We start from the raw sequence: 24365 nt of genomic DNA, 5'->3' as shown, positions 1-24365 counted from the left end.
CCGCCCCGCGTGTCGGGCAGCGCCGCGCGGGCGAGGGGGCACGCGCGGGGGCACGCGCCGGGGCCGCGGCCGCGCCGCGGGGCGGAAAAGCGCGCGCTGCCGGCCCCTTTAAGCGCCCGGCCAATCGCGGCCGCGCGGGCCGAACCACCGCCGCGCCGGGGGGTGGCGGCGGCGGCGCCCGCCGCCGCCCTGGGGGTCGGCCTCTCCTCGCCGCCGCCGCCCCGGGTCTCGGAGCGGGGCGTCCGGGTTTGCGGCCCCGCGCGCGGCCGCCGGGGCGCGGCGCCGCCAGCGCGGCTCGGCGGGCGGGGGGAGGTGGCTCAGCGCGGCGGCCGGCCCCCCCCGCTGCCGCGCCGCGGTGGTACGCGCCGCGCCGGTGTAAACAGGCCGGTCATGGGGGCCGCCCCGGGTCCCCCCGCCCGGCCCTCCCGCGCCTCCGGGCGCGGCGGGAGCTCGGGACTGCCCCGCGGGGCTCACCTGGGGCGCGGCGGCGGCGGCGGCGGGGGGTTCCGGGCCGGGCGCTGCGCGGCGTCGTGTGAACGGGCGGGGCGGGGCGGCGGCGGCGGCGGGATAAGAGCGGGGCCGCGCGCCCTGACGTAACCCCTTATGTAACGGCGGGGGGTGACCCGCCCCCACCCGCCCCCTCCCACCGCCCCGGGTCGGGCGATGTCCCGGGAGGGGCCCCGTGCACCGGCGGTGGCCGTGCGGTGGAAGGGATCTGGTGCACCGGGGACGGTCGGGTGTGATGCCGCCCGGCGAGTGGCGCCTTGGGAGGCGCCGGTGTCCCGGGAACCCGTGAATTCCCGGGAGACGCCGTGCCTTGCTGGGTGCTCGGTACACCGGGGAGCGGGGCGATAAACCCGGGGGTGATGCCCTGGGGAGAGGGTGATGCCGTCAGGGAAGTGATTCCCCGGGGAGGGGGTGATGCCCCGGCACCCGGTGAATCCCCGGGACCGGGTGAATCCCCGGTGCGCCAGCGGTGGCCGTGCGGTGTTGGATGCTCGGCACGCCGGGGGCATTTTCACAGCCCCGGCAGCATTTGGGGGCCCCGCTGGTGACGGTCCGACCCCGCTCCCGGCGATCACCGGGAGATTTCAGCTGGAAGTTCCCCGGAAAGTAGCCACGATCACAGGAGGCATCGCCCTGCTGCCCTGCGGGCCGGGACCGGGGTTTTTTGGGGCAGCCCAGTCTGGCGTGGGGCGGCGCGGCACCCACCGGGTGTCCGTGTGTGGGACGTGCATCCATCGCCGAGAGCGGGACTCGGCGACTGCCCCACGCCGGGGCTGCAGTGCGTCCCCCCGGGGTGGCCGTGTCCCCCGGGATTGGGTCCTGGCTCCCTGCGGGGCCGCATTTCTCCCGCGAGCAGGGAGTGTGGGATGGCCGCGTGGCCACGCGGGGGTCCCGGTCCTACGCACCGCCCCCAAACTGCTCTTCACAATTGGGGTCTCATCCTGGTCCTGGCGGTGCTGGGGGCTGGCAGCCTCCTGGGATCGAGGCTTTCCACGCCGCCGTCCCGCTCTCCGTGGATTTCGGGGTGGGGGGGGGGGGGGGACGGGAGGGGGGAGAATGGCGATGAAACCGCGTAACAGGTACTTTTCCAGCCGCGTTTTCCTGCCCCTCGCGCAGTGCCGTTGGCACCGGTCAAGGAGATCGTCTGCAGAGCCTGTTCACGGAGGAGCTCTCGAAATTCCCCGATTTCTCGCCTCGCTGCTGAGCCATGTGCCGCTGCCATCACGCAGCCCCGGCAGCTCCGGGCTGCGTCACGCCGGTCCCCGCGGGGAGAGGACGGCGACCCTCGGAGCCACCGGTGGCTCCAGCGCGGGGCTGCCCCGCGGTGACACGGCGGCTGCAGCTCCTGCGAGTGGTTTGACCTCAATTTGCTTTTAAATGGAGCCACTTCACCTCCCCGGGGGGGGCTGCGGGCGCCGCGTCCGCGGTGCCGCTTGTCAGCGCCGTGACTCGCCGCGTTCGCGTGGGCGCCGCTTCTCGCACCGCCGTCGAGTGGCCCTTGTGCCTCCTGCCCACGCAGGGAGGTCACCGTGTGCCCGCTCCCTGCTCCGGTGCCCTCTTTGCCGGTGCAGTCGCCGGGGGTTCGCTCCGGCGCTGTCACGGGCGGTGGGAGATGGTGCAGCTCCCGCGGGAGGTTTGGAGCAGAAGCTCATCCCGCATTTCTCCCAGTGTTCCTCAAAATGCAGCTCCTGCAGGGCCAGGCAGGAGTGTGAATGTTTTAGGAGTTTCTGGAAAAGCCCTGCCCCGCTGAATGGGATAAAGCTGACCGTGCTGGAGGATCCACTGCCAGTCCCGCCGGCAGCGCTGGGTCACGGTCCCGCTGCTCGGGGACAGCCCCGGCGGACGGCAGAGCTTGTCCCAACCTGCAGGGACAATTTACCCCATCCCGGGATGGGGGGCCGAGCGCCCTGCCTGGTTCGGGCAGGGTCCCCGGGGGGATACTGGGGGCGCAGGGGCAGAGTGGCAGCGCCGTGTGACGTGAGCTGCCATTAAACTCCCACCTTCTTCCGCGAGTGCCTGGCACGCTCGGCCCCCTCCTCGCCGAACCCGCCTTTCACTCATGTAGTTAAGAAAAGTTAACTTTTCTATTACCGCACATTCCTCTTTCCCAGGTGCTTAATTACCATTGTCCCAGGGAAATGTCAGTGTGACTCAGAGACACTTTCCCATTAGGAAGAGACAGATGAATATCAATTAGAGTTGCTGGTGGGTGGGCTGGATCCCAGCTTCTCTCCTGGGGGACCCTGTCACCCCCCACGCCTGCCTGGACCCTCTCACCCAGCTCAGCACACCTGTGACACTTTGCTCTGGGGACAGGAGTAACTCGACTTCCCACCTGGAGCAAAGGGAAGGAACCTTATTCCAAACGACTCTTCCCTCTGTGTCCGTGGGGTTTGCTCCATCCCTAGGAACACATCTCCCTCTGGTGCAACTACCCTGCGCGGGGAGGTGGCTGCACCCCAGGCTGCTGGGTGCATACATAAATATATATATATATATAAATAATGGATTTGGTGCAGAAATGGTCCTCTGCACCACATTTGCAGTGCCTACAGGACAGCCAGTCCCCAGCAGCAAGGATTAAACTGCCAGGGGGCTGCCCACAGCCCCTCACCCAAGGTGTCAGTGGTGGTTTGCAGCTGTGTTTCTTCTCAGCTTTGTTCTGTGCCTGCACAGACCAGCACAACCCAACACAGGGAGGGGGGGCTGTGGCTGCTCTCCGCTTGTGTGCTCCACGGGTCCTTAGCTCCATTCCCCCTCACTGTAGCACCCGGGGTGGGTTCCTCCATTGGCCCTCGAGGGGATGCAGGATGCTCTGCCCTTGCCCCCCACCCCATGCGCTGCTCCCTTGGTCCCTCTGTGCAGGCACAGCCCCAGTCCGGATGAGTTAAAATTCACCTCCAAACAAAAGCTGTGGAGTCCCATCTGCTTTTGGGGAGCAAACATGGGTGCCAGTGGAGGTGACCACCAGCCTAGGGGATGGAGGACCACGTGCCCAGGCTGCTGTGGCTGCTGGGTCCTGGCTGTGCCAATTGCCTCCATGTCCCTCACCAGTGCTGGGAGAGCTGAGCAGGGGGCACCAGGTCCAGCAGCTGGTGTTCGAGCTGGGAGAACGGCAGGTTGCTGGGAAACATCCCTCTTGAGCTCTGATAAAAATAGCTCCATCTTCAAGGCAAGAGGATGGGCTGCGCTGCCGGCGGCACAGGGGACGTGTCTGCGCCCACCGGGCTGTGGGGCCGGGGTAGGCTGGCCTGGCCTCACAGGGTCTGTGCCATGGACCCCCATCCCACACCTGTGTTGTGACACGGTGCAGTGGGACAGTGGTGCACGGGCTCAGGGTGTGCCTGTCATTGCCCAGTGCTACCCTCCCTCACCACCAAATCAGACTTGGAAGTGTGAGAGAACAGGAATGAGGGCTGAGCAGGGAAAGTGGGGTGTCTCTGCCGCCCCACACAGCTCCCCCTGCCCCTTCAGCTCATCTCTGGATTTGCTCCCATGAGGAGGGGTGTGGGGGATGTGGACTTGGGGGGAAGCTCAGTGGGGTCTGAGCCTTGATTTTGTAGAGATGGGAGGTTTCCATGTGAGGATTTTTTCGCCCAACGGCAGCCAGGCTGGGTGGGTTGGGGGCATCCAGCCTTTCCTAGGGCATGAAGACCCTCTCTCCCTTTCCAGCAGCTTTGAATGTGTTCACTCCTCTCCCTGGCATCTCCATGGAACAGTGCCTCTTCCCAGCCTGGGGAGTGGGGTAGGAGGAGGTCAGAGGGCTTCACTCTCTCATCCTTCTTGGGCAGGATTTGAATTTGGTGGCCAAGGGGATTCACATCCCCAGCAGCCAAACTCCTCTGGCACACAGCTGTGGGAGACGATGGACCCCATCCCGGTCCCCAGCCGCCTCCCTTGTTCAGGGCACGCGTTTTGGCCCCGAGGACCAAAGGCTGGCCCCGACGGAGGTCCCCGAGTGATGCAGCCGCCGCGGTGGGACGTGCACCCCGGCCCCAGGAGCGGCCGGGCGGCTGCGGGGAGGCCTCGGCGGTGCAGGCGAGCGAGCTCGGGAGGTGGTGGGGATGCTGCGGGGCTGATTATTCACAGCTTCCCTCGCCCCGATTGGCTCTGCCGCCGCGCACAGCCGGGCCCCGCCGCAGGAGGAGACTCCGTGGCCATAAAAGCGGGGTGGGAGCCAGCGGACGGCGAGTCCGGTTGGCAACCCGGGCAGCACCGTGGGGCCACTCGCCAGTGTGGCCTTGCCACTGCCACCGATGTCTGGCTCAGCCTGACGCCCGTGGAGGGACACCCATCACCCACGACCTGTCCTGACTTGGCGAAGTGGGTGCTCGGCGGGACGGGGAGCAGCACAGGTAGGTCTATTGGGGTTGTCATCCTGCTCCCATGGCATGGGCACAGCTGGGGATCGCTCCTGCTCCCCTAAAAGTGGCTGTTTAAAAACACACCCTGAGCTGCAGTGCTAAGAGCAGCTCGTGGTTGGGCTTGTGTTATTTTGAAGGGGCTCCCACCTGGCTGCAGGTGCTCCTCTTCAAGTGGTTTTTCATAGCCCATGAACCACTGTCCAGAGCTCTGCTGGGGTTGATTTCCATGCTGATGCCATGTCTGCCACACTGGCAGCAGGGTCACCCAGGGCTCAGAGGGGCAAAGGGAGCAGGGAGAGAGGATGGGGCATTTCTTTCTCCCCACTGCTTGGCTTAAGCAGCAGTGGTGGCCACAGCAGCGGGTTTTGAGCGATTCTGTTCCAAAAGTTACCAGCTTTTTTGAGAAGCCAGGTAAATTTTTGCAGTGAGGAAAGGAACAGCTGGAAGGTTGATTCTTCTTCTCCACTAGGAATACCTGCAGGGTCCAAACCTGCGTAGTTAGACCTGTGTGGGAGGAGGGATCTGGTCAGTCTGGGGTTGCTGTTCGTTTCCCTCATTAGGAATAATCACAGGTTAATCAAGAGAGGGTTGGTGTCTGCTGCTTGGCACACTCCATCCTGATTCCCCATCCTTCCTTGGGTCACGAGGTCTATAACTGGCCCCTGGAGTGGATGGATGCAGTTTGTGGCTTTTCAAACACAAGCAAAGCCTGAGCTCTGGAGACTCAAGTGGAAATGGGGCAGGGCAGGAGAGGATCCTGGCAGGCACCTGGCACAGGTAGAACAGAGAGTGGCCACAGTGGCTGGGACCCAACGCTGGCATTTCCAGACCCTGCCACAATCCTGATGAGGTGTTCCTGCAGGAGGGGTGGCTCCGGAGCCTTGGGCTCCTCCAGGTAACGCAGGATTGAGCTGGAACTCTGCTTTTCTTCTTCCTCCCTTTGTGTTCTTTTTGCTTCTTCCCCCCCTGCTGCTTCTTTTCTCTATTGTCCAAAGCCCTTTGTTTTCCTCCTGTTTTCCTGCTCCCATTTTTCCAGTCCCCCCTCCCATCCTCAGGAGCAGGCAGAGGACTGCCTGGACCCACCTGGACACGGTACATTTGCTGTGGGGTGTCTCGGGGTGTCCTTGGACACGCTGTGCCCGGAGAGCTGCAGCTCCCCTGAGTGCCATGAAATCCTCCTTCTGCAGCAGCAGGACAGGGATGGGACACACCGTGTTCAGAGTGCCAGGGGACTGAGCTGTGCAGTGCCACTCTCACCGGCAGCTTGTTCCCGGCACGGAGTGAACATTCCCGCTACTCTGGCGTCACCCACATCGGCAGCAGAGGAGCACGGCAGGGCAAGGGAGGGGAAGCAGGTGGAAAAAAAGGGGAAAAAAGTGTTCCCAGTGGGGCTGCTGGGAAGCAGCTGGTAGCTATTTTTGGGAGCTTCATTCCTCCCGGTGCTGCAGCTGGCACCTACCTGTGCGGCCGGCAGGTCCTCACTCCTCGGTGCTGTCTCTGTGGCTCCGAGGCAAAAGGGGACCGTCCCTGTGTCTCCGCAGTGAGGGCTGGGTGAGGTCCCACCATGCTCATTGTGGTCCCTGCCCTGCTGCCAGGGCACTGGGGGGATGCACGGAGCCGGTGGCAGCGCAGCCGAGGAATGCAGACAGCTCGACACACGATGGTGCAGATAATTCAAATTAAATTTTAATCTAGCGTGAATTAATACTGTGGCATTAACATTTCTTCATCAGTACCAATTACAGTACATTAGCAGCTACTGCTGGAGAACACAATAGTCTCTAATATGCGTCATTAATGTGTAACAGATCCCTCTGGGTCATGCCTTCCCACCCCAGATAAAAGCAGCCACGGAGGCAGGCAGGGGTTTGCAGCCAGCACACCCCTTTGGGGTTGGCTCTTACTCCCGGGGCCATCGTGGTCCTGGTGGCACCGTGATCCTGAGCAGGGGTTGGCACCGGCCCCTCCAGCCTCATCCAGGGTCTGGCTGAGCACTGCCACCTGGAGAGCCCCTCTCTCAGCTGAGCCTCTCTCTCAGCCCTCCCTGGCCTCATCCACGGATGCCAGAGGCTCCGTCACAGCTCCCAGGCGGCTGCAGGACAGCAATCAGGGCTTGCAGGTAGGCTTGAAGCCAAAATCTGGATTTTTCCCCCCTCCCTCCTGATGCACCAGCCCAGCAGAGTTGGTGGGTGGGAGGGAGGAGAGATGAGGCTGCACTGGTGTGGGGTACAGCAGCCTGGGGTGAGTCCGTACTGGGTGATGGCATCACCCCATCTCCTTCCCACCACGGCTCCAGTTGCTGTGGTTCTATTCCCCAAGGCCAAGGGGAAGAGCTGGTGATTCATCCCTCCACACCACACAGATGTGGCAATCGCAGTATCACAGAGAAACACAGCACTAGAGAAAAAAGGCACTTTTCTTTCTAATGTTATGATAAGAGGGATAGAGAGGAGAGAGGGGATGGAGTCGGATGCGATGGTGGCTCTGCCCCCCAGTGACCTTGGTGGCCCTGAGGGCCTGGCTGTGCCTCAGGGCTTGTGCCAGGAACCAGGCAGGGATAAGGGATTGCATCCTGTAGTGTCCTTGCCAGTCACTCCTGTCCCCTCTCTCCTGGCATGGAACCCAAGAGCAGTGCCTGGAGGTAACTCCCTCAGAGAGGGGCACAGGCACAGGTCCCTGTGCGTGTCCCCAGGAGCAGCTCACAGGTGGAGGTGGTGGGTGCCTGGAGCCCACAGAGCAGTGGTGGGTCTCCCAGAGCCAGCACAGGGAGGATGATGGGCTCTGTGCTGTCTCCCCTTCCCCAGGCAGTGGTTGCAGGGCGAGATGGCACGGTGGGCACTGGCACTGGCACTCTGCCTGTCCCTGGCTGCGGTGGCATCTGCTGACTGTGTCACCCAGTGTTCCCTCTGCGCGGCCCAGACCCATGGCACCGAGAGCAGCGTCCGGCCCCTGGTGAGTGCTGGCCCTGTGCAGATGTGAGCGGGGTGGTCATGGCAATGGGGTGTTGTGGGTGCATGGTGGCACCTGGGGGGGTGGTCATAGGCACCCCGGGGTGCTGGGGATGTGCAAGTTTTGGCTCCTCACTGAGCTGTGCAGCATGGTGGGCATGGACCCCTGGGCTTGGGGTGGGGGCATCCCCAGGGTGGGGTGGAAAGAAGGTGGGGTGGAAGGTCACCCTGAGTACCTGGGGCCTCTGTGGCTGCTATTTTGCAGATGTGCCTGTGGGAATGCCAGGGCTCCTTGCCACCCGGCCCCGAGTGGGAGATGTGCAGGAAGGCACTGGCACTCCTGGCCCCGCTGGTGGCCCTGGTTGAAGGGACAGACCCGTCACCACCGGAGGTGGAGGAGAACGAGGCAGAGCTGGAGCAGGAGTTGGGTCCCGGGGAGCAGCCACTGGCACTGGCCAAGCGCTACGGGGGCTTCATGAAGAAGATGTCCAAGGGGAAGCTGCTGTCCCTGCTCCGCGAGAACGCCCACAGCAAGGGCGGCCTCACCAAGAAGTTCGTGGGCTTCGGCCACAAGCCAGAGGAGCGGGCAGCCCCCGAGGACTACCTGGGGCTGGGGCCAGCAGGTGAGGGGAGCGAGGAGCCCACAAGTGCCGGGCCCGAGGGGCAGGAGCTGGCGCAGCTGCACAAGCGTTACGGCGGCTTCATGCGCCGCATCCGGCCCAAGCTCAAGTGGGACAATCAGAAGCGCTACGGGGGCTTCCTGCGGCGGCAGTTCAAGGTGATCACGCGGTCTGAGGAGGACCCCAGCGCCTACTCAGGGGAGGTCTTGGACCTATAGAGCCAGGCGTGGGACGACAGCACCACAGTCCTCACGCTGCCAGCCCCGACTGCTCCGTCGTCCCCAGCCCCGTCCCCTGCCCAGCCCCGCGTGGCTGGTGTCATCCCCGCCTCATTCCCCCAGTGAACCATGGGTCCCATCCCCAGTTGTCCCTCTCTGGTTCACCTGCCCATCCCTTAGGAACTCTGTGCATGGAGGGGACAGTGCCACCCCTCTGGTTGCTGGCGGTGCGGCCGTGGTCCAGCCCTAGAGCTCCTGGGGGCAAACTGCTGGAAACATGTATCCTCCGTTCTCCTGTGGCTGCTAAAGTGTAGCAGCAGGGTCTGGAAATCATCATAGCTGATGTACAGGGCAGCGGCCTCTGAGCTCCAGGAAGGATCAGGGAGGTAGCTCCCATGGCCGTGGGCAGAGGTGGCTGGTGGCACCACAGCCCTGTCACCGGGTGCTCAAGCGGTGCTGAACCCAACCCTGACTCCCCTCCCCGAGATGCTCACCGTGTCCCACCCATCCCAGCGCCCTCCTGGTGCCCCTGGGCTGCCCCTCCAAGAACAACCCCAGAGGCAGGGCCAGCCCCACATCCCGATACCCAACTCCCCCTGCAGTCAATAAAAGGCAGATGCCAATGAAGCCGAAGCCACACCGGGTGCTGGGCATTCTCCATGGGGCAGAGCAAGCCCTTGGCATGAAGGGACCCCCCAGGTTTGGGGCTGGGCTGGGTGTCAGTGGTGCCACCTGCGAGACCTGCAGGCAGCACACAGTGGTCCCCTTCCTGTGCCATGGGTGTCAAAGGGAACGTGGGACCCCATGCACTCTTGGAGCCATGTCCTGGGGGTGACAGGGCACCCCAGCTGAGCAAGGGCAGGGCAGGCATGCTCAGCATGGTGTAGGGGCATGCAGGGTGCTGGCAGGGTACCTCCTGCAGCAGCACTCAGGGGAGGCTCCCTTGGGAATCATGGCTGCTGCTCCAGCAAAGGCAGTCATGCCAAGGGGAGTGGGCACACTGCCCCTATAGTGCTCACGTGTGACCCCACCAGCAGCAGCACAGTACTGAGGAAGCCCAATCTGGGCAGCAACTTCCCTTTTGAACTTCTTCATAACCTCACACTACAGTTCCTGGCTCCCGTGAGACACATTTTGTGTCCCAGACATGGCCAGGCTGCCAGCTCCAGGGTGGGAAAGGGAGGAGGTCACTGCAGAGCACTGGCATGCTCAGCTCACCCACAGCACAGGTTGCAGCCAGCACCCAGCCCTGCCTGCACCCCAGTTTGGGCACCCCAGCTCCAGTTCAGCTCCCAGAGAACAGGGGGCACCTAAAGATGCAGCAGGGCCAGACCCTGACCAGTCCTTGCCCATGTCCACTGCTGCCCTCCCTCATGCTGCCCAGGGGAGCACCAGCACAAGAGCTCCAATCCCAGGCTCAGCCTCCTGCCTTCCTCTTTCCACAGCACATTGCAGGGCTGTGCAGGATAAACCCCCTCCCTTTCCTTTTTGCTGCAGGACACACAGACCCCCAACCCCACCCTGCACGCCCAGTGCAGGTGACAAGGTGGCCTCCCTGAGCACAGGGACACGCTGATGTGCAGGAGCAGCACAGGACTTTTCACTTTTATTATAAAAATATCTTGCAAGCAAAAAGAAAAAAAAAAAGAAACAAACAAAAAAAAGTCTGTACAAGCAGTCACATCGCTCCCAAAGCACCCCCAGCTTCCCCCAGCCCCCTGCCAGCAGCCAGGGGGGCAGCCCCACACATTTCCTCTGCTGCAGGAGCCAACACAGGGCAAGACCCTGCATGTTGGCCCAGAGAGGGGGCACATGGAAGACATTTGTCCCCACGAGTGGCCTGGGGGGAGCCTGCCTGGCCCCCAAAACAGAGCTGGGGGTTGGGGCATGTAAGTCTCTTATAAACTCTGTAGGGGTTGGAGGGTCTTTTTACTGAGGCCTCGGTCTTAATCTCGCACATCTTATTCTAGTGTTAAGTACACAGCAGTACACCCACGTACAACACAAAAACATTGGGGGGTTCAGCTCTAAAAATTAACAGTTACATATCAAACAGTCAAAACATGTTATGTGGTACCTGCGGGGAGCTCCCGGGGGGGGAGCCAGGCTGGGGGGACCCCGCACGCTTTGTACAAGCCTGGGGCAGTGCTGGTGGGTCCCGGTGCAGGGCAAGGCTGTGCAGAGGAAGATGATGATGATGAGAAGGATACTTGGTGCTGGGGAGCCAGACCTGGAGCCCCCCTGGACAGCAGGGTGGGGGCTCGGCTCAATGGCCTTCCAGCCTCTTGGCCTTGGGGCGAGACCGAGGTCCCGCAGAAGGGACACTTGGGAAGAGAGGCGGACACTTCGGTCCTTCCTTTAAAGCCAGAGTGTGGTGTCCAGGCGTGGTGGCAGAGCCCCAGAAGGCAGTGTGGGGGGCCCTGCTGGTCCCGGGGAGCCGTGGGCCAGGCAGTGGCATCCCCATGAGAGCTGGTGTGGAGGCACTGTACCTCTCCCCTCAGCCCAGCTGGAGCTTCCCAAGGAGCTGCTGCTCCGCTGGCTGAACCCGCTCGTGGGCAAACCCGGCACACTGAGGCTGAGCAACCCCCAGGGGGGATCCTGAGGGGATGGAGTGGGCAGCCCTAAGACCAAGCTGGCCCCAAAAATCAAGTCTCTGTGGATGGGAGATGACCCTCCACAGTATTGTGGGCTCCACTTCCATCCTAAAACACAGGTACCGCAGCACATCTTCACATCACTCCCAGTGCTTCCAAGAGAACCCTCCCGGGGAGGAGCAGAGCTGCCCCCCACGGGACAGGGGGTCCCAGCAGCCACTGCTCACTTCCTGGGGATCTGGACGCTGGCATACTCGGAGCTGGCCTCCTCGGGACGCGGGGCCGGCCGCTTGGGTGCCTTGCTGAGGTGCACCATGTCCAGGTCAGCGTAGGTGAGGTTGTCGTCACCGTTGGGTGCCTGGCTGGTCTGGATGCAGGCGTACTCCGACTGCTGGCCCATCTCCACCATGCGGCGGATGGTCTTCCTCTCCTTGTCGAAGTTCAGGTCTGCATAGGTCAGGTTGTTGGGGTCGGATTCCTGGGCGAGACACCAAGAGTTCCTCTTCTGGGAGGACAAGCAAAGACCTCCCTGTACCCACCACCCACTCACCAACCCACAGCTCCATGCTGAAATCAATCCCGCTGCAGTTTGTCTCGGGACACCTCAGTCCCCCTGCTTGTACCGGGGGAACAATGCCAGCAGCCACCATCCTGCAGCCATGCCCTACCCCATGCTACAGCTTCAAATCATGAGCCACCCTGTCACCCTGCCCTGGTAGGAATGGGCTTCAGAGCCACTGCCACAATGCCAGAGCCACCACTGAAGCCACTCCATCACCCTGTCCCAGCAGGGCCAGCCTGCCCAGCGATGCCCACGAGGGAGCTGGCAGAGCCTGGGTGGGATGGACCGATTGCTGCTGATCACGATTTAGCTCGCAGCTGCGTCACCAAATGCAAAATAACTCCACAAATAGCCTGGCTGGCTATCGCACAGCTGGTTCTCCAGGCAGCACAAACCCAGACTTTACTGGGAGGAGGAGGGAGGGCGAAGGCAGGAAAGATGCTGGGAATTGGCTACCCCATTCCTGGGGCAGCTTCTCTTCCATCTCCAGCCACAGTGTGGAGACACCAAGAGGTTTCACTGGGGAACCACCACCCTCCACTGGAGACACTGAGATGTTTCACAGGGGAACCACCACCCTCCACTCCCATCTCCAGTGTCTCTCAGCCACTCTCCCTCCACAGTCCCAGAGTGAATGGACCCACCTGCATCGTGGCCTCGCTGCTCTTCTCCGGTTCATGTAACCTGGAAGGGGGAAAAAAACCAGACAGACAGACTGAGTGCCTTGTTGCCTCTTCCCTGGTGATGGAGCAGCTGGGAAGGTCAGATGCAAACTGAGGACCTTGCAGCTGCACCCAGTAGGATGGGTCCTGAGTGTTTGCTCACGTGCTGGTCCAGCTGCCTCTCTGCTGGCCAGAGACCAGCTCCCACATGCCTGCTCAGCCCCAGCACAAGCCAAAAATCACCATGGGGGCAGAACCCCAGCCAGGGAGATGGGCAGAGCCCATGCTCCTGCCTTCCCTTTCACAAGTTTTGGGGATCCAGCTCTGTCCCAATCCTGAGGGACTCTGTGGCTAGAGGTGTCCCGGTTGGAGTGCCCACAGGATACCCAGTGACTAGAGGAGATCTGCACTCACCTGGCAGTTGGTGAGCTTTTACCTGCTGGAAGAAAAGTAGTTTAGGAAAGAAATAATCCAGGAAACAACATAACTTCCCACATTTCCCTAGGCATGGAGCAGAGACTGCTACAAGGGCAAGGACACATCTCTTCTCAGAGGCAAGTGCCTACATTTCCCTGGAGTTTCACTCCATTCCCTGCAGGAGAGGGCAGGGGTCAGACCAAGCAGAGCTTTCTCTGCTGCCTGCAAATAGCCAGGTCACCTCTATCCGTCATCCCACTGGGCAGGAGCCACCAGGAATTGTCCAAGCACTAATATGAGAGAGAGAAAGGAGGAGCTTGGGAACAGCTGCCTCCCTGCCACACACTCAGCTCCCTTACCCTTGATCTGCTTTGTCCGGATGAGGTACAGAATTGCAGCCACCAGCAGGGCCAGCACCAAGCAGACCACGGCCACCACAACATAGATGAGCAAATTGCCTGAAACATCAATGAAAAGGTCACCACGGCACAAGAACCTGGTACCACCAGTCCCTGCAGACTCACAGGTGGGGTTGGCCCAGTTACACATGAAGCCCCAAGGAGGACAGCTCGATGCCGGCCACTATCACACCCTCCATCCCCCCGGTACAGAGATTTGGTCCTTCAACCAGATTTTGATGGGACTTTGAGCTTTCTCAGGGGGTTACACCATACAGCCACCCTGGCAGGCACCCCACCCAGCTTTGACGCACCACTGTTTATCTGGGACCACTTGCTTGGTCCCTTCTCATCCGGGCTGGCGATCCACAGGATGGCTGACTGGTTGACAGGGGCCTGACCATCATGTACCACCAGGCAGGTGAACACGGACCCATTCCTCTCCTCTGTCGCTTGCACCTCCACCTGGCTCCTCAGCTCCAACAAGCCCTGGCGCAACAGCGATGGCCGGGAGTCGTTCTGCACCTTCATCTTCATCCCGTTCTCCAGCCAGGAAACAGCCACATTTGCTGGGTAAAAGCCCTTCACGTGGCAGGTGAATTTCACGGTCTTGTTCAGCTCAATGGGGCTCATCTGGTCAGGGCTCACATCCACACTGGGGGAAACTGGGAAGAGAGGCAGCGCCTGGTGTCTGACATCCCTGGCTCTGCTGCCCGCAGGGTGCCCTGTCCTCACCCCATGACCCACTGTACCCACTCCAGGACCCCCAGCCCCACAGGAGCAGGACACCCCAGCACAAATGCCCCAGCCCTCACCTCTCAGGACTCTGTTGAGCTGGTACATCCCCCGCAGCAGGGTCTGTGATGCGGAGTGCTGCACCTCACAGATGAGCCGTGAGGGGACGTCACCCTCCCCTAGGACCACTGTCACACTGCTGGACATGTTGTAGGATTTCTCCCGCCATTCAGTGACCTGGGGCAGCTGAGATGAGATGGGGGCCCTGTCCTTGAACCATTTCACGCCGATGTCTTTGGGAAAGAACCCTCCAGCCGTGCAGTTGAAAGCCACCGATTGCCCCGGCCCCGCTCTCTGGTTGGGCCCAGACACGATCGGGGGGGAGGGTTGGGCTGTGGGGAGAAGCACAGGGCTGTCAGACTCTGTCCCCCTGCCCAGCCTCAGGTTTGCAGGGAGTGGGCCATAGGGATACCCCATGGCATCCTCTCCTGGGACCAGCCCCCAAAGCCCCCTCCCCATCCCTGCTCACCCTGAGCGGAGCCCACTGGGCTGGGCTGGGCTGGCTCCCCCCAGGAGCTGCTCTGGGATCCCTCACTCACCAAGCACAGACACCTCTGTGCCAGTTCCACGCCGAAACACCACATCCCCACCACTCAGGGACTTGGTGAATTTCACACAGTAATAGGTGCCGACATCCTCGGGCTGAACATCCCTGATGTGGATGGTGAAGTCTGTGTCTGTCCCGTTCACTGCTCTTGTCACACGGGGAGCAGAGCCCGTGTCCGCATAGATGGTCCTGTTCCCACTGCCCCAGCCCTTCAGCCACTTCACAGGACCAATTTCACTGGATCCAGAGATGGTGCAGTTCAGGGTGAGCGTCTCCCCTGCTTTCACCGACACTTTGTCCTGGGGCTGGTGCAGCTTGAAGTCCTGACCCCCCTGGGCACCTGCACCTGGGGAAAAACCAGACCGAGTCTCAGCTGGCACTGCACATCCAGATGCCCCATTGTTCTCCCAGTCCTGGGACATGCTGAGCACCCCGCTGTGTTAGCAGGGACCATGGGTCATGGGGCTGTCCCCATGCCAGGGAGCCCAGGGCAGAGGGTGTGGTTATGGGCACAGTGCTGTGCCCACAGTGCTCAGCAGCAGAGCCGAATGAAGCTTTGCTCCGTGAGTGCCTGCCATGCTCTGTTTGGCTAAATCATGGAGCAAATCCCAGCTGCCCACGCCTCTGGGCTGCCTCCCACGGCCACCTGGCTTTGTCAGCCAGGAGAAACAAGGGCACAAAACAAGGCACTCCAAAGAGTGCCCCTCACTGGTGTGACACCGTGTTTTCTGCCCTGAATCTGTCCCATTTCTGTATGGAATCCCAGCCCTGGTGATGCCAGTGGAGCACAGCCACCCCCATCACCAGTGCCAGCCAAGCAGGCACCATTCCTGCTCAGCATCAACCGCAAGGAGCCATCTCAGAGCATCTCCACACCAATGCTCCCTAATCCAGCTGCCCGCGCCTCACCTCTCGCAGACAGACACGTCCCAGGTGATCTCCACTACACATCCATGGGTTACCCAGGGGTTAATTTTGTCAGTGCTTCCCATGCCAGTAGAGTTATTGCAAACAAATTCGGTAAGATTTCAAAACTGGTCACAACATTTTTAAGCCACATGGGGAAAGAAGCGAGGAAACCAGTTAGATCCACCTGCTGACAACAGGGCTCACCACTGCAGCCCCAGAGCTGGCAGTGGCACCCAGAACTGGTGTCATGGTCACACAGAGACTGTTGCCTTTGAGAAGGTAACACTGAGCAGTGTGGAGAGCACATGGACCAGCACCCCACATCCCTCATACCAGAATCATGGAATCACAGAATCCCTTAGGTTGGAAAAGTCCTCTAAGATCACTGAGTACAACCATTAATGGAGCACTACCAAGCCCATGACTAAACCATATCCCCAAGTGCATCATCTCCATGTCTTTTAAATCCCTTCAGGGATAGTGACCCACCCCACTACTGCCCTGGGCAGCCTGTGCCAGGGTTTGACCACCCTTTTAGTGAAAAAATTTTCCCCAGTATCCAAACTAAACCTCCACTGGTGCAACTTGGAGCCATCTCCTCCTGAGCTGTCACTTGTTACTCAGGAGAGAAGAATGACCCCAACTTGGCTACAACCTCCTTTCAGGGAAACCCAGGGCAGTGACTCCTGCCAAAGCTGCCTTTGGGACACAATCTCCGGCTGGATGCTCCCAGGAGGACCCACTGTAGGACAAGCTGCTCTGACTCCTCAGGCCACAGCTGGCTCCCACAGAGACCAGAGCTAATTTTTGGCATCTGTTAATCCCTCCTGACTCCCAGCAGTATGTGCCGTACCCACAGATGTTCCTGCTGTTCCTCAATGCGTGGAATTACTCGATCCCAGTGGTCAGAATTACCACAAGCAATATCTCCAGACTTCTTCAGTTAGTCTTTTTGCTTTTTTAGTTCACAACATCCCCAGCCAAAACCTTCAGCCCTCGGTGTTTCCCTTCAAAGGCACATCAGGGTTAACGTGGCAGCAGCACTTGACACCAGAACACGTTTTTCCCATAAAACAAACACAGAAGGACGGAGCTGGTTTGTGTCATGTCCAGATGTGTTGTTCAGTCTGAGACTGGGTCTTGCATTCAAGCAGTGGCAGTCTGGCCATCTGTGAGGTGACCCTGGGCTTCTCAAGTGACACCCAAATCACAGGGAGCAGCCCTGGAGCAGAGGCCTCGTGCACTCCTTGTTCTGAGCACGGTGCTGACACAGGGCACACGCTGCCGGATCTGCTGCTGTGGCATCTCCTGAACTTCTGCATCTCCTGAGCTTCCCCATCGCCTGCTGCCCCCAGACCTTCCACAAGAAGCGGTTGAGAAACACACAGAGGAAGTTTGAAAGCACAGAAGCACCATCACATCATCCGCCTCTCGATGAGCCCCTACATGAGGATGTGACGCAGGCAGGGACTGGGCTGCCATGGGCACGGGGATTGGCACCCCCAGCCAACAACTGCACAGATCCCCCAGCCCCAACATGCACCTAGGGGGGTCACAATGCCAAGTGCTCACTCCACCAAACTGAGAAAACCATTAGCAGGTAGCACTGCAGTACAGCAAGGGCCCTGTGCCCTGTGTGTGCTCACAGGAGCAGGGGGCCAGGCCCCCTCCCCACCACACGGGCTCTGTGCCCCGTGATGGGAGTGTTGCTCACTGCTCCCCTCTGCAATCTGCTGTAAAAGCAACTTCTGGGGGGTGGTGACCCCCCATGTCTCCTTTAGGGTCCCCTGCACCAGGGGCAATTGCCTGTGCCGCCCTGCTTAGCCCAACCTGAGCAAGCTGAGTGCCTCCTCTTCATCCTCCCTCTCTCCATCTGTCCATCTCCCCACAAGGCAGGCGGTGTGCCGAGGGGCTGAGCTGGGGAAGTGCCTACATTGGGGCCCCAGAGCTGACCCCTGATACCAGAGCATGGTCGGGGTGGGCATTGCTCAACCCCAAAGTTCATTTCTTGTTTGCAGCGATGAGTCTCAGAGGAAAATCCGCGTGAGCACTGGGACATTGAGCTGAGCGTGGCCAGGTGCCCTGCCCGTGGCTGGTTGCCACGCCTGGTGGGCAGCACGGGCTCCCCACTGCCTTGGCATGAGGGTCCTGCCTTCCTGAGACTACAGGGATTTATACCTGCAGGCAGCAGGCACACCTCTCCCAGAGCCCAGATTTGCAGGAATGTGGATGGTCTGTATGCATTCCCCATCACCCAGCCCACGTTCCCTCCTCGCCGGGCAGCGGCGTTTGAGCACCCTGTCTGCCTCCTGTGCCCAGGGATTAGCAAGCACAGAGCGTGCTGTTGTCCAGCGACAGGCTGCGAGGTGCTTTCCTGATTGCTGCTGCTCCCAGAGGAATCGGGAACAAAGGGCTTCGCGCTGCCGGCAGGGCTGCCTGCCCCTGAGGCTTCACTGGTCACAGCACAAAACACCGCGTGGCTCCAGGCAGCCTCTCGGACAGGATTAAAATGGGGCTTTGGGGTATTTTTCCCTGTGTTCTGTTCTGAGCCATCACTTCAGAGACTCCCCCCATCTCTGCTCAGACCACCTCGTTCAGGGTTTGCTGATCTATGACACGAGCTCCAGCCATGACCCACCACAGCAACACCTCCGCAGGACCCACACACACCTCTCAGCCCAGGAGCAGGAGTCCCCGGTCAGACCTGGCTTCTCCTCCTCTTGCCTGCACCCAACACCCTACATCAGGACCAAGATGAGCCCCCACCTGCTCAGAACCATCTCAACCCCCTGCAGCAGCACCCAGCAATGCCCCCACTCCCTGGATGGGAAAACACAAAGGGGAAGTTGGTAGAAAACCCCAGAACAGGCAAGTTAGAAAATGCAAAGTTTCCACCAAAGCTCCTTTCCTCTTTCCCCCTGAACACAGCTTCTCCTTGCATGCAGCAGATGCCTCCCCTCCTCCTTCCCCTTTCAGGGCTCTCACCCCAAGAACTGCGGGACCAGGAGCCTATCTGAGCCCCCTCCCAGCAGCTCACAACAGGCTTGTGCACTAGGAGTGGGATGCTGGGAGTCTCTATGCCACAAGCACATGGGACACCACAATTTTTCACTCTTTCAGGGCAAACCTGCCTCCCACCTGCCACCAAATGACACTATTTTCTTCGACTTGGATTTCAAACTACCTGGAATGGGAGCACGATCCTCTCGCCTCCAAGATCATGGGGCATTTAGGTGCTCTGACCCTGTAATCTGCTCTATCCTACACTCCAGAATTAGCCAAGGGTTTTAGAGCCCTGAAAAGCATCACCTGACAGTTCCCATGTAGGTGGGAGCACCCTTGCAGTGCAGACCCAGAGCACTTCCAAGCCCAGAGCAAAGGCAGGAGCTCGATCTGGCAGAGCCTTCCTCCCTCCCGTTATTCAGTTTAATTTGGGAGCAAAATAATCCCAGTTCTCACTGCAGTGCAAGTTTTCCGTGTCGGTGACACATTTTTTTCTATATTCCACCTTTTGAAGTATTTGATACTGAACAGATTGCAAGAGGCCGGGGTTTAATTCAGGAGAGGCTGCTTAGATGCTTCCCGATAAAAATAGATTTTTTTCCTCTGAAGGAGCCGGATAAGGAGCTCTGGGATGGCTGTGTGCTCCAGAAACAACGTGCAGCTGGTCACCGGCATCCGAAGCCCCACGGTCACTCAGTGAAGGAACAGGCCGATGGGCAAGAGAACCCCAAAATAATCCTGCTGGAATTTCACCTGCAGCAGTGCTGCCAGTGGCGGAAACTAACAGGTGCTGCCTATAAAAGGCCTGGAATCTGCTGTTTAGGGAAGCCAAGGAGAGCCCCAGAGATAGCTGTCAAGCCCCAAGCAGATCCCGGGGCGCTCAGGGAGGGCTGTAGTAAAGGCTGTGTTTTACATCCGTGACATCAGAGGAAGCCTCGGCTCACACGCAGCCACCATTTCCAGGCTGTCCTCCTCCAGCATCAGCAGAAATTCATCCCAAGAGCCAGATCCCCAGAATCAAGCAGAATTCCCCTTTGGAAGAGGCTCTGGGAAGCGCAGCTGAAACCCTCTATGGAGACACGGAAGGGCTCTGCAGGGCGCAGGTTTCACAACAGGACTTTGCTGTTTGGCTTCCCAGGATCTCAATGCCTTTGCCCTACAGGAAGGTCTCCTGCAGGACCTTTCCCTTTCCTCTTTGCTTCTGCAGAAGCTTTTGGAGCAGCTGGCAGCAGGAGCCTGGGCCAGCTCTGCTGGAGTTCAGCTTAGTTTGAGCTGTGGCCCAGGAGGGATTCACCATATGGGGGGAAAAAAAAACCCCATCCTGCACGCTTGCACTTGAAATGAGGGACGTGAACCACCCCACAACCCAGGGCTTTCTGCCCCAGGGTGGTTCTTTTCCCATGGCTGGCCTGAAAAAACGGGGCTCTTACTCCAAGGCCACATTTCATTAAGCTCGGGAGCTTTGCTGGAGCCATTCTTTCTCTCACTGGGAAGTCGCACTCACCGCCAAAGTCTTCTTGGCTCTCAGCAGCCGGAGTTTTCAGTTTGGGGCCAGCACTTCTCAGTTGTGATCAGGCGACTCAAAGCAAGGCGTGTTGTGTTGAAAGCATTTGCTTTCTGCCCAAGTTTGCATCCAACTCTTCGTTCAAGTAAAGCTTTGATGGTAAATATTTCCAGTGGGCTTGGGAGAAGGTGGGTTTCCCCCATGGAGCCTGGGCTGTGCTGTTTGTAGTGGGATCCAGCTGGGAAGGGTGGGAGTTGGACAGACCAGGCAAAAAGCTCAGCAGCAAGATGCTCCTGGAATTGTACCAGTATTGCCCAAGGTTTGCCCCAAGAACCTTGTCCCTCCACTGGCAGGAAGGAGAGCGATTCCTTTGCAATTAACACCCAAAATGAAACATCCTAGAAAGGAGACATCCTTGAAAGCAGCAGCCACCACAGGGCTTCGTTCCTGGTGGAACCAGAGACTTCCCGCTGCCGAGAGGGGAAGGGAAACAGATGGGGAGCGGCACACTCTGACTGGCTGTGTCCCCAGCATTTATGAGGGACTGGTGGAGACATGAGCCCTGGGGAGGGCTGGGGAACCCTGAGGCCGAGGTAGCCTAGCGCTGGGTGGTGCCCGTGGATGGTGCAATCCCACCACTTCGGTGCCCAACAGTTGGGTAGAGAAAGAGCCCACAGGGGGGTAGCAAGAAAAACAAGTTCCTGGCAGAGGAGACAGGCAGCACTCACCAGAGCCTCCCCATGCCTGCTCCACCACCATCTCCAAGAGGGAATTTGGGCTGCTTGCTGAGATTTGCCTCTCCCATAGCTGGCAGGGGGTGCTCTCAAATGGGTGGGAACAACATGCCTCTTCATGCCCCTGCAGAATTCCCTGTCTCGCTGGGAAGGGGAATGTCTGCCTGCCTGCCTTGAAGTTTGGTTTGAGAGGAGCCGCCGAGCGAGGGCCCCGCGGGAGCCCCTCGGCCATCGCCGCGCTCTAGGTCATCCCGGGAAAGGTCAAACCAACCGTGCGCGGAGAGACGGCGTCATGTCGCGTACCGGAGGTGTGCGGGAGCGGGGAGAGGAGAGGATGGGGGAAAAGGGAGGACAGGGCAGGGAGAGAAGGGGGGGGGGGGGGACAGGGCAGAGGAGAGAGGAGCAGGGCGGAAAAAAGGGGAAAACAGGGCAAAGCAGAGGAGAGGAGCAGCGTGGGGAAGGCAGGAACAGGGAACAGGACAGAGCAAGGCAGCAGGGTGGGAGGGAAAGGGAGAAAACAGGGCAAAGCAGGGAGAGAAGCTGGATGGAAGGGAAAGGGGGAAAACAGGGCAGAGGAGAGAGGAGCAGGGTGAAAAAAAAGGGAAAACAGGGCAAAGCAGAGGAAAGAAGCAGGATGGGAAAGGGGAGTACAGGACAGAGCAGCGGAGCAGGGTGGGAGGGAAAAGGGGGAATAGGGCAAGGACAGGATCAGGGAGGGAGGCAGGAGCCATGGCTTACCGGGCAGGGCGAGCAGCAGCAGGCAGGGCAGTGCCCAGGCGGCGCGGCCGGGATCCCGGGGATGCAGCTCCATCGGTGCGGGGAGCGGAGCCCGCGGCTTCACAGCGCGGCCCCGCGCCCGGCTCGGCGGCTGGATTTGATATGTAGGGAAAAAAAAATAATTAAAAAAAAATGAGAACTGCAGCTGGCGAAGCAAATCGCTGTTCTCAGCCCCAAAATGAGGAAGGAGGCCGGGCTCCCCCTCCTTCCCCCCCCTCGCCGCTCCGCGGCGGGCGGGCAGCGCACACGCAACGCACCGACACGGACCCGCACCCGCGGCCCCGCCGCCGCCCGTGGGCACCGGGCCGGGCTCGGCTCGGCTGACGGGGCCGCCGCGGCGGGGCCCCGGGCGGGCGCGTGCCCCGGTGCCGCGCGGAGCCGCCTCCCCTCCGCCGCCGCGCCGCCTCCCGCCGCCGTTGCCGTGGTACCGGGGAGGGACGGGGCTGGCCCCGGTCTCGAGAACCCCTCCTGGCTCTCAGCAGCCGCGGTTTAGCGCCGCTTCCCCCCGGTGGCGGGGGCGAAACCAGCCCCGCCCGCCCCGGGGCAGAGTTCTCCGGTCACCCCGGTGTGCGGCTGCCTTAAGGTGGGCTGGGAGAGGACCCCCGGGAGCGCCCGCCAGGAGCCCCGGGGTGCCCCGTCCCGCTCCGCCGGAGCGGATAAAAGACGGTTCAGTAGCCCCAGGGCTGCGGGGAGGGGGACAGGGGTCCTCTGACGCTCCACAGGCTGCCAGTGTGACCACTGTTTTGGCACGGCCACAGCCCAGCATCCTTGCACTGGGATTGGGGTGCAGGGGCACAGCCTCGGGGGTCCCGAAACCCAGGGACCACCCAGGGGACCACCTGGGGCTGGGCTAGGACAGCCTGTAGCAGAGGCACAAGCAGCACACAGCCTTGGGGGTCCGAAGTGTCCAGGGACCACCCAAGGCTGAGCCGTGAAAGCCCGTGGCAGAGGCACGGGTGGTGTTTTGCAAGTGTCACAGGGATGGATCAGCTTGGCCCACGAGGGTCAGAGCAAAGGGGGGACACTGGTGCAGCACAGGCAGTTGGAGGGTGGATGGAGAGGGAGAGGAAATTCCTGCACAGCACACTGGGAGCATGGGGACATCCCCTTGATGTCCCCTCAGCAGGAGCCTGCAGCAGGGAGGGGCGAGAGCCTGAGGACAAGGCAGCTGTAATGGTAGACAGGGCTGAGGAGGAGGGTGTTTTGGTGTCAGCATCCATGGGATGCGTGTCCCTGCACTGCCCTGCTTCTCCCTGTCAAAAAGTCCTTCCCAGAGGAGGCACAAGGACACATTCTCCATTGCCTGCACCTGTCACAGTTTCTACAACTGCCTGTGGGCACTTCAGCAAGGCCAGGACAGGTACCTGGGATGCAGATGCAATCCTGGCAGCTCCCAGCACCACCCCGCTGTCCCCTCTGCCCTGCCAGGGGTGAGGTAGACGCTATGCAGAGCAGGAGCTCCCAGCCCACCCAGCATCACCCGCAGCACCCCCAGCAGCACAGATCACACCGACCGCTCTCCCGCTCCGGGCCGGGTCCCCGAGGGCAGCACCAGGTGCCGTGCTGGGGGACCGGCTGCCGGCTCCCCCCTCCCTCCCTCTCTCCCTCTCCAGGCAGCCGCCGGGGCTGTCGGCTTTATTTAGAGCCTCGCACAAACACACAGCCGAGATATCTGAAGTGACTTGGCACCATCAATCTGCGCACAGCGTCCGCCCGCGCATCCCCGGCCCCGCCAGCCTCCCCCTCGGCCCCAGCTACGCCCACGGGGCACATCCAGCCTTAATTTAGCGCTGCTGGGAGCTAGGACCAGCTCCCCAGGCATCTGCACTCACCTTCTTCTGGGACCCACCAGCAGCTGGAGGATGCACTCAAGGGCTGCAGCCAGTGCTGCTCCCACTGGAGGAGCATCAGTGGCCAGTGCTGCTCCTGAGAAGCCCAGTGCAACCATCATTTCCCTTCACACGGCTGGCCAGAGTGGGAGCAAGGAGCAGGGACCCAGAGGAGCCCTCAGATTTGGCTTTTTGCACATGAGGTTAATTGCCTTGCACAGGGATGGAACATGGAGACACGTCCCCACAGTCCACAGGTTCCCTCCCAAGAGGAAGCAGAGGGGCATGTGCTGAGTTCTACTCTCTCATGACCAGCGACAGAACCCAAGGGAACAGCGTGAAGCTGCGTCAGGGAAGTTTAGGTTGGATATTAGGAAAAGGTTCTTCATCCAGAGGATGGTTGGGCACTGAACAGGCTCCCCAGGGAAATGGTCACAGCACCAGCCTAACAGAGCTCAAGGAGCATCTGGACAATGCTCTCAGGCACATGGTGGGATTGTTGGAGCTGCCCTGCGCAGGGCCAGGAGTTGGACTCAATCCTTGTTGGTCCCTTCCAACTCAGGATATTCCCTGGGATTAGCAGCACTTTGTGCAGCTACCCCATGATGGGCAGTGCATCTTAGTGGGCCCGAGTCCAGAAGGAGGGACCCTTGGGGCAAGGGGGTTCCCAGCAGGAGGGGAAGTGCCAGGGACACGCTGTAGCCATTCACAGCCACCTTTCCTGGTTATTTTTACATGGAAGCACAGTTCCTGGGGCCTGGCTGCCTTCAGCCTGTCTGGGCTGTTCTCCTGCTTCGTGTTGAAGGTTCAGACAACCTGTTTTGAGGTGATTGCAGAGCAGAGCCAGCCTGCACACAGGCAGCAGAGCACTCGGGAAGGGAAGTTAGAGCTTAAAAAAAGCTCTGCGAGAGAAGGTACGGCGCGGAGCAGATGGTGCGGCGCGAGCTTCCCGGGAAGAGCTGCTATTGCTCCCCATT

General features: G+C 60.6%; 2 protein-coding genes across 6 annotated transcripts; one reads left to right on the top strand and one right to left on the bottom strand.

The window, feature by feature from the left end:
- Positions 1-4692: 4692 nt before the first annotated feature.
- PDYN (prodynorphin) lies at positions 4693-9290 on the top strand. Of its 2 annotated transcripts, none has more exons than XM_064673888.1 (3): positions 4693-4862; positions 7676-7823; positions 8085-9290. In XM_064673888.1, the coding sequence occupies exons 2-3, from the start codon at positions 7695-7697 to the stop codon at positions 8655-8657; spliced, it is 702 nt and encodes a 233-aa protein (XP_064529958.1). In that variant the 5' UTR covers positions 4693-4862; positions 7676-7694; the 3' UTR covers positions 8658-9290. The 2 variants fall into 2 exon arrangements, with proteins under 2 accessions (XP_064529958.1, XP_064529957.1); XM_064673887.1 differs by lacking the exon at positions 4693-4862 and adding an exon at positions 6817-6990.
- Positions 9291-10235: 945 nt separating this feature from the next.
- LOC135423546 (tyrosine-protein phosphatase non-receptor type substrate 1-like) lies at positions 10236-22061 on the bottom strand. Of its 4 annotated transcripts, none has more exons than XM_064673880.1 (9): positions 21988-22061; positions 21521-21650; positions 14625-14978; positions 14106-14417; positions 13605-13955; positions 13252-13350; positions 12890-12914; positions 12458-12497; positions 10236-11729 (listed from the first exon to the last, which is right to left on the bottom strand). In XM_064673880.1, exons 2-9 carry the CDS (start codon positions 21591-21593, stop codon positions 11475-11477), a joined length of 1509 nt encoding a protein of 502 aa, XP_064529950.1. In that variant the 5' UTR covers positions 21594-21650; positions 21988-22061; the 3' UTR covers positions 10236-11474. The 4 variants fall into 4 exon arrangements, with proteins under 4 accessions (XP_064529950.1, XP_064529951.1, XP_064529949.1 ...); XM_064673881.1 differs by lacking the exon at positions 21988-22061 and adding an exon at positions 21817-21835; XM_064673879.1 differs by lacking the exon at positions 21988-22061 and having other exon boundaries at positions 21521-21898.
- Positions 22062-24365: the final 2304 nt, after the last annotated feature.

The sequence above is a fragment of the Pseudopipra pipra genome, chromosome 17 (assembly GCF_036250125.1).
Source record: "Pseudopipra pipra isolate bDixPip1 chromosome 17, bDixPip1.hap1, whole genome shotgun sequence".
Taxonomy (NCBI): domain Eukaryota; kingdom Metazoa; phylum Chordata; class Aves; order Passeriformes; family Pipridae; genus Pseudopipra; species Pseudopipra pipra.
Note: the sequence above shows the minus strand (reverse complement) of the source record. Positions and strands in the feature narration are given on the sequence as shown.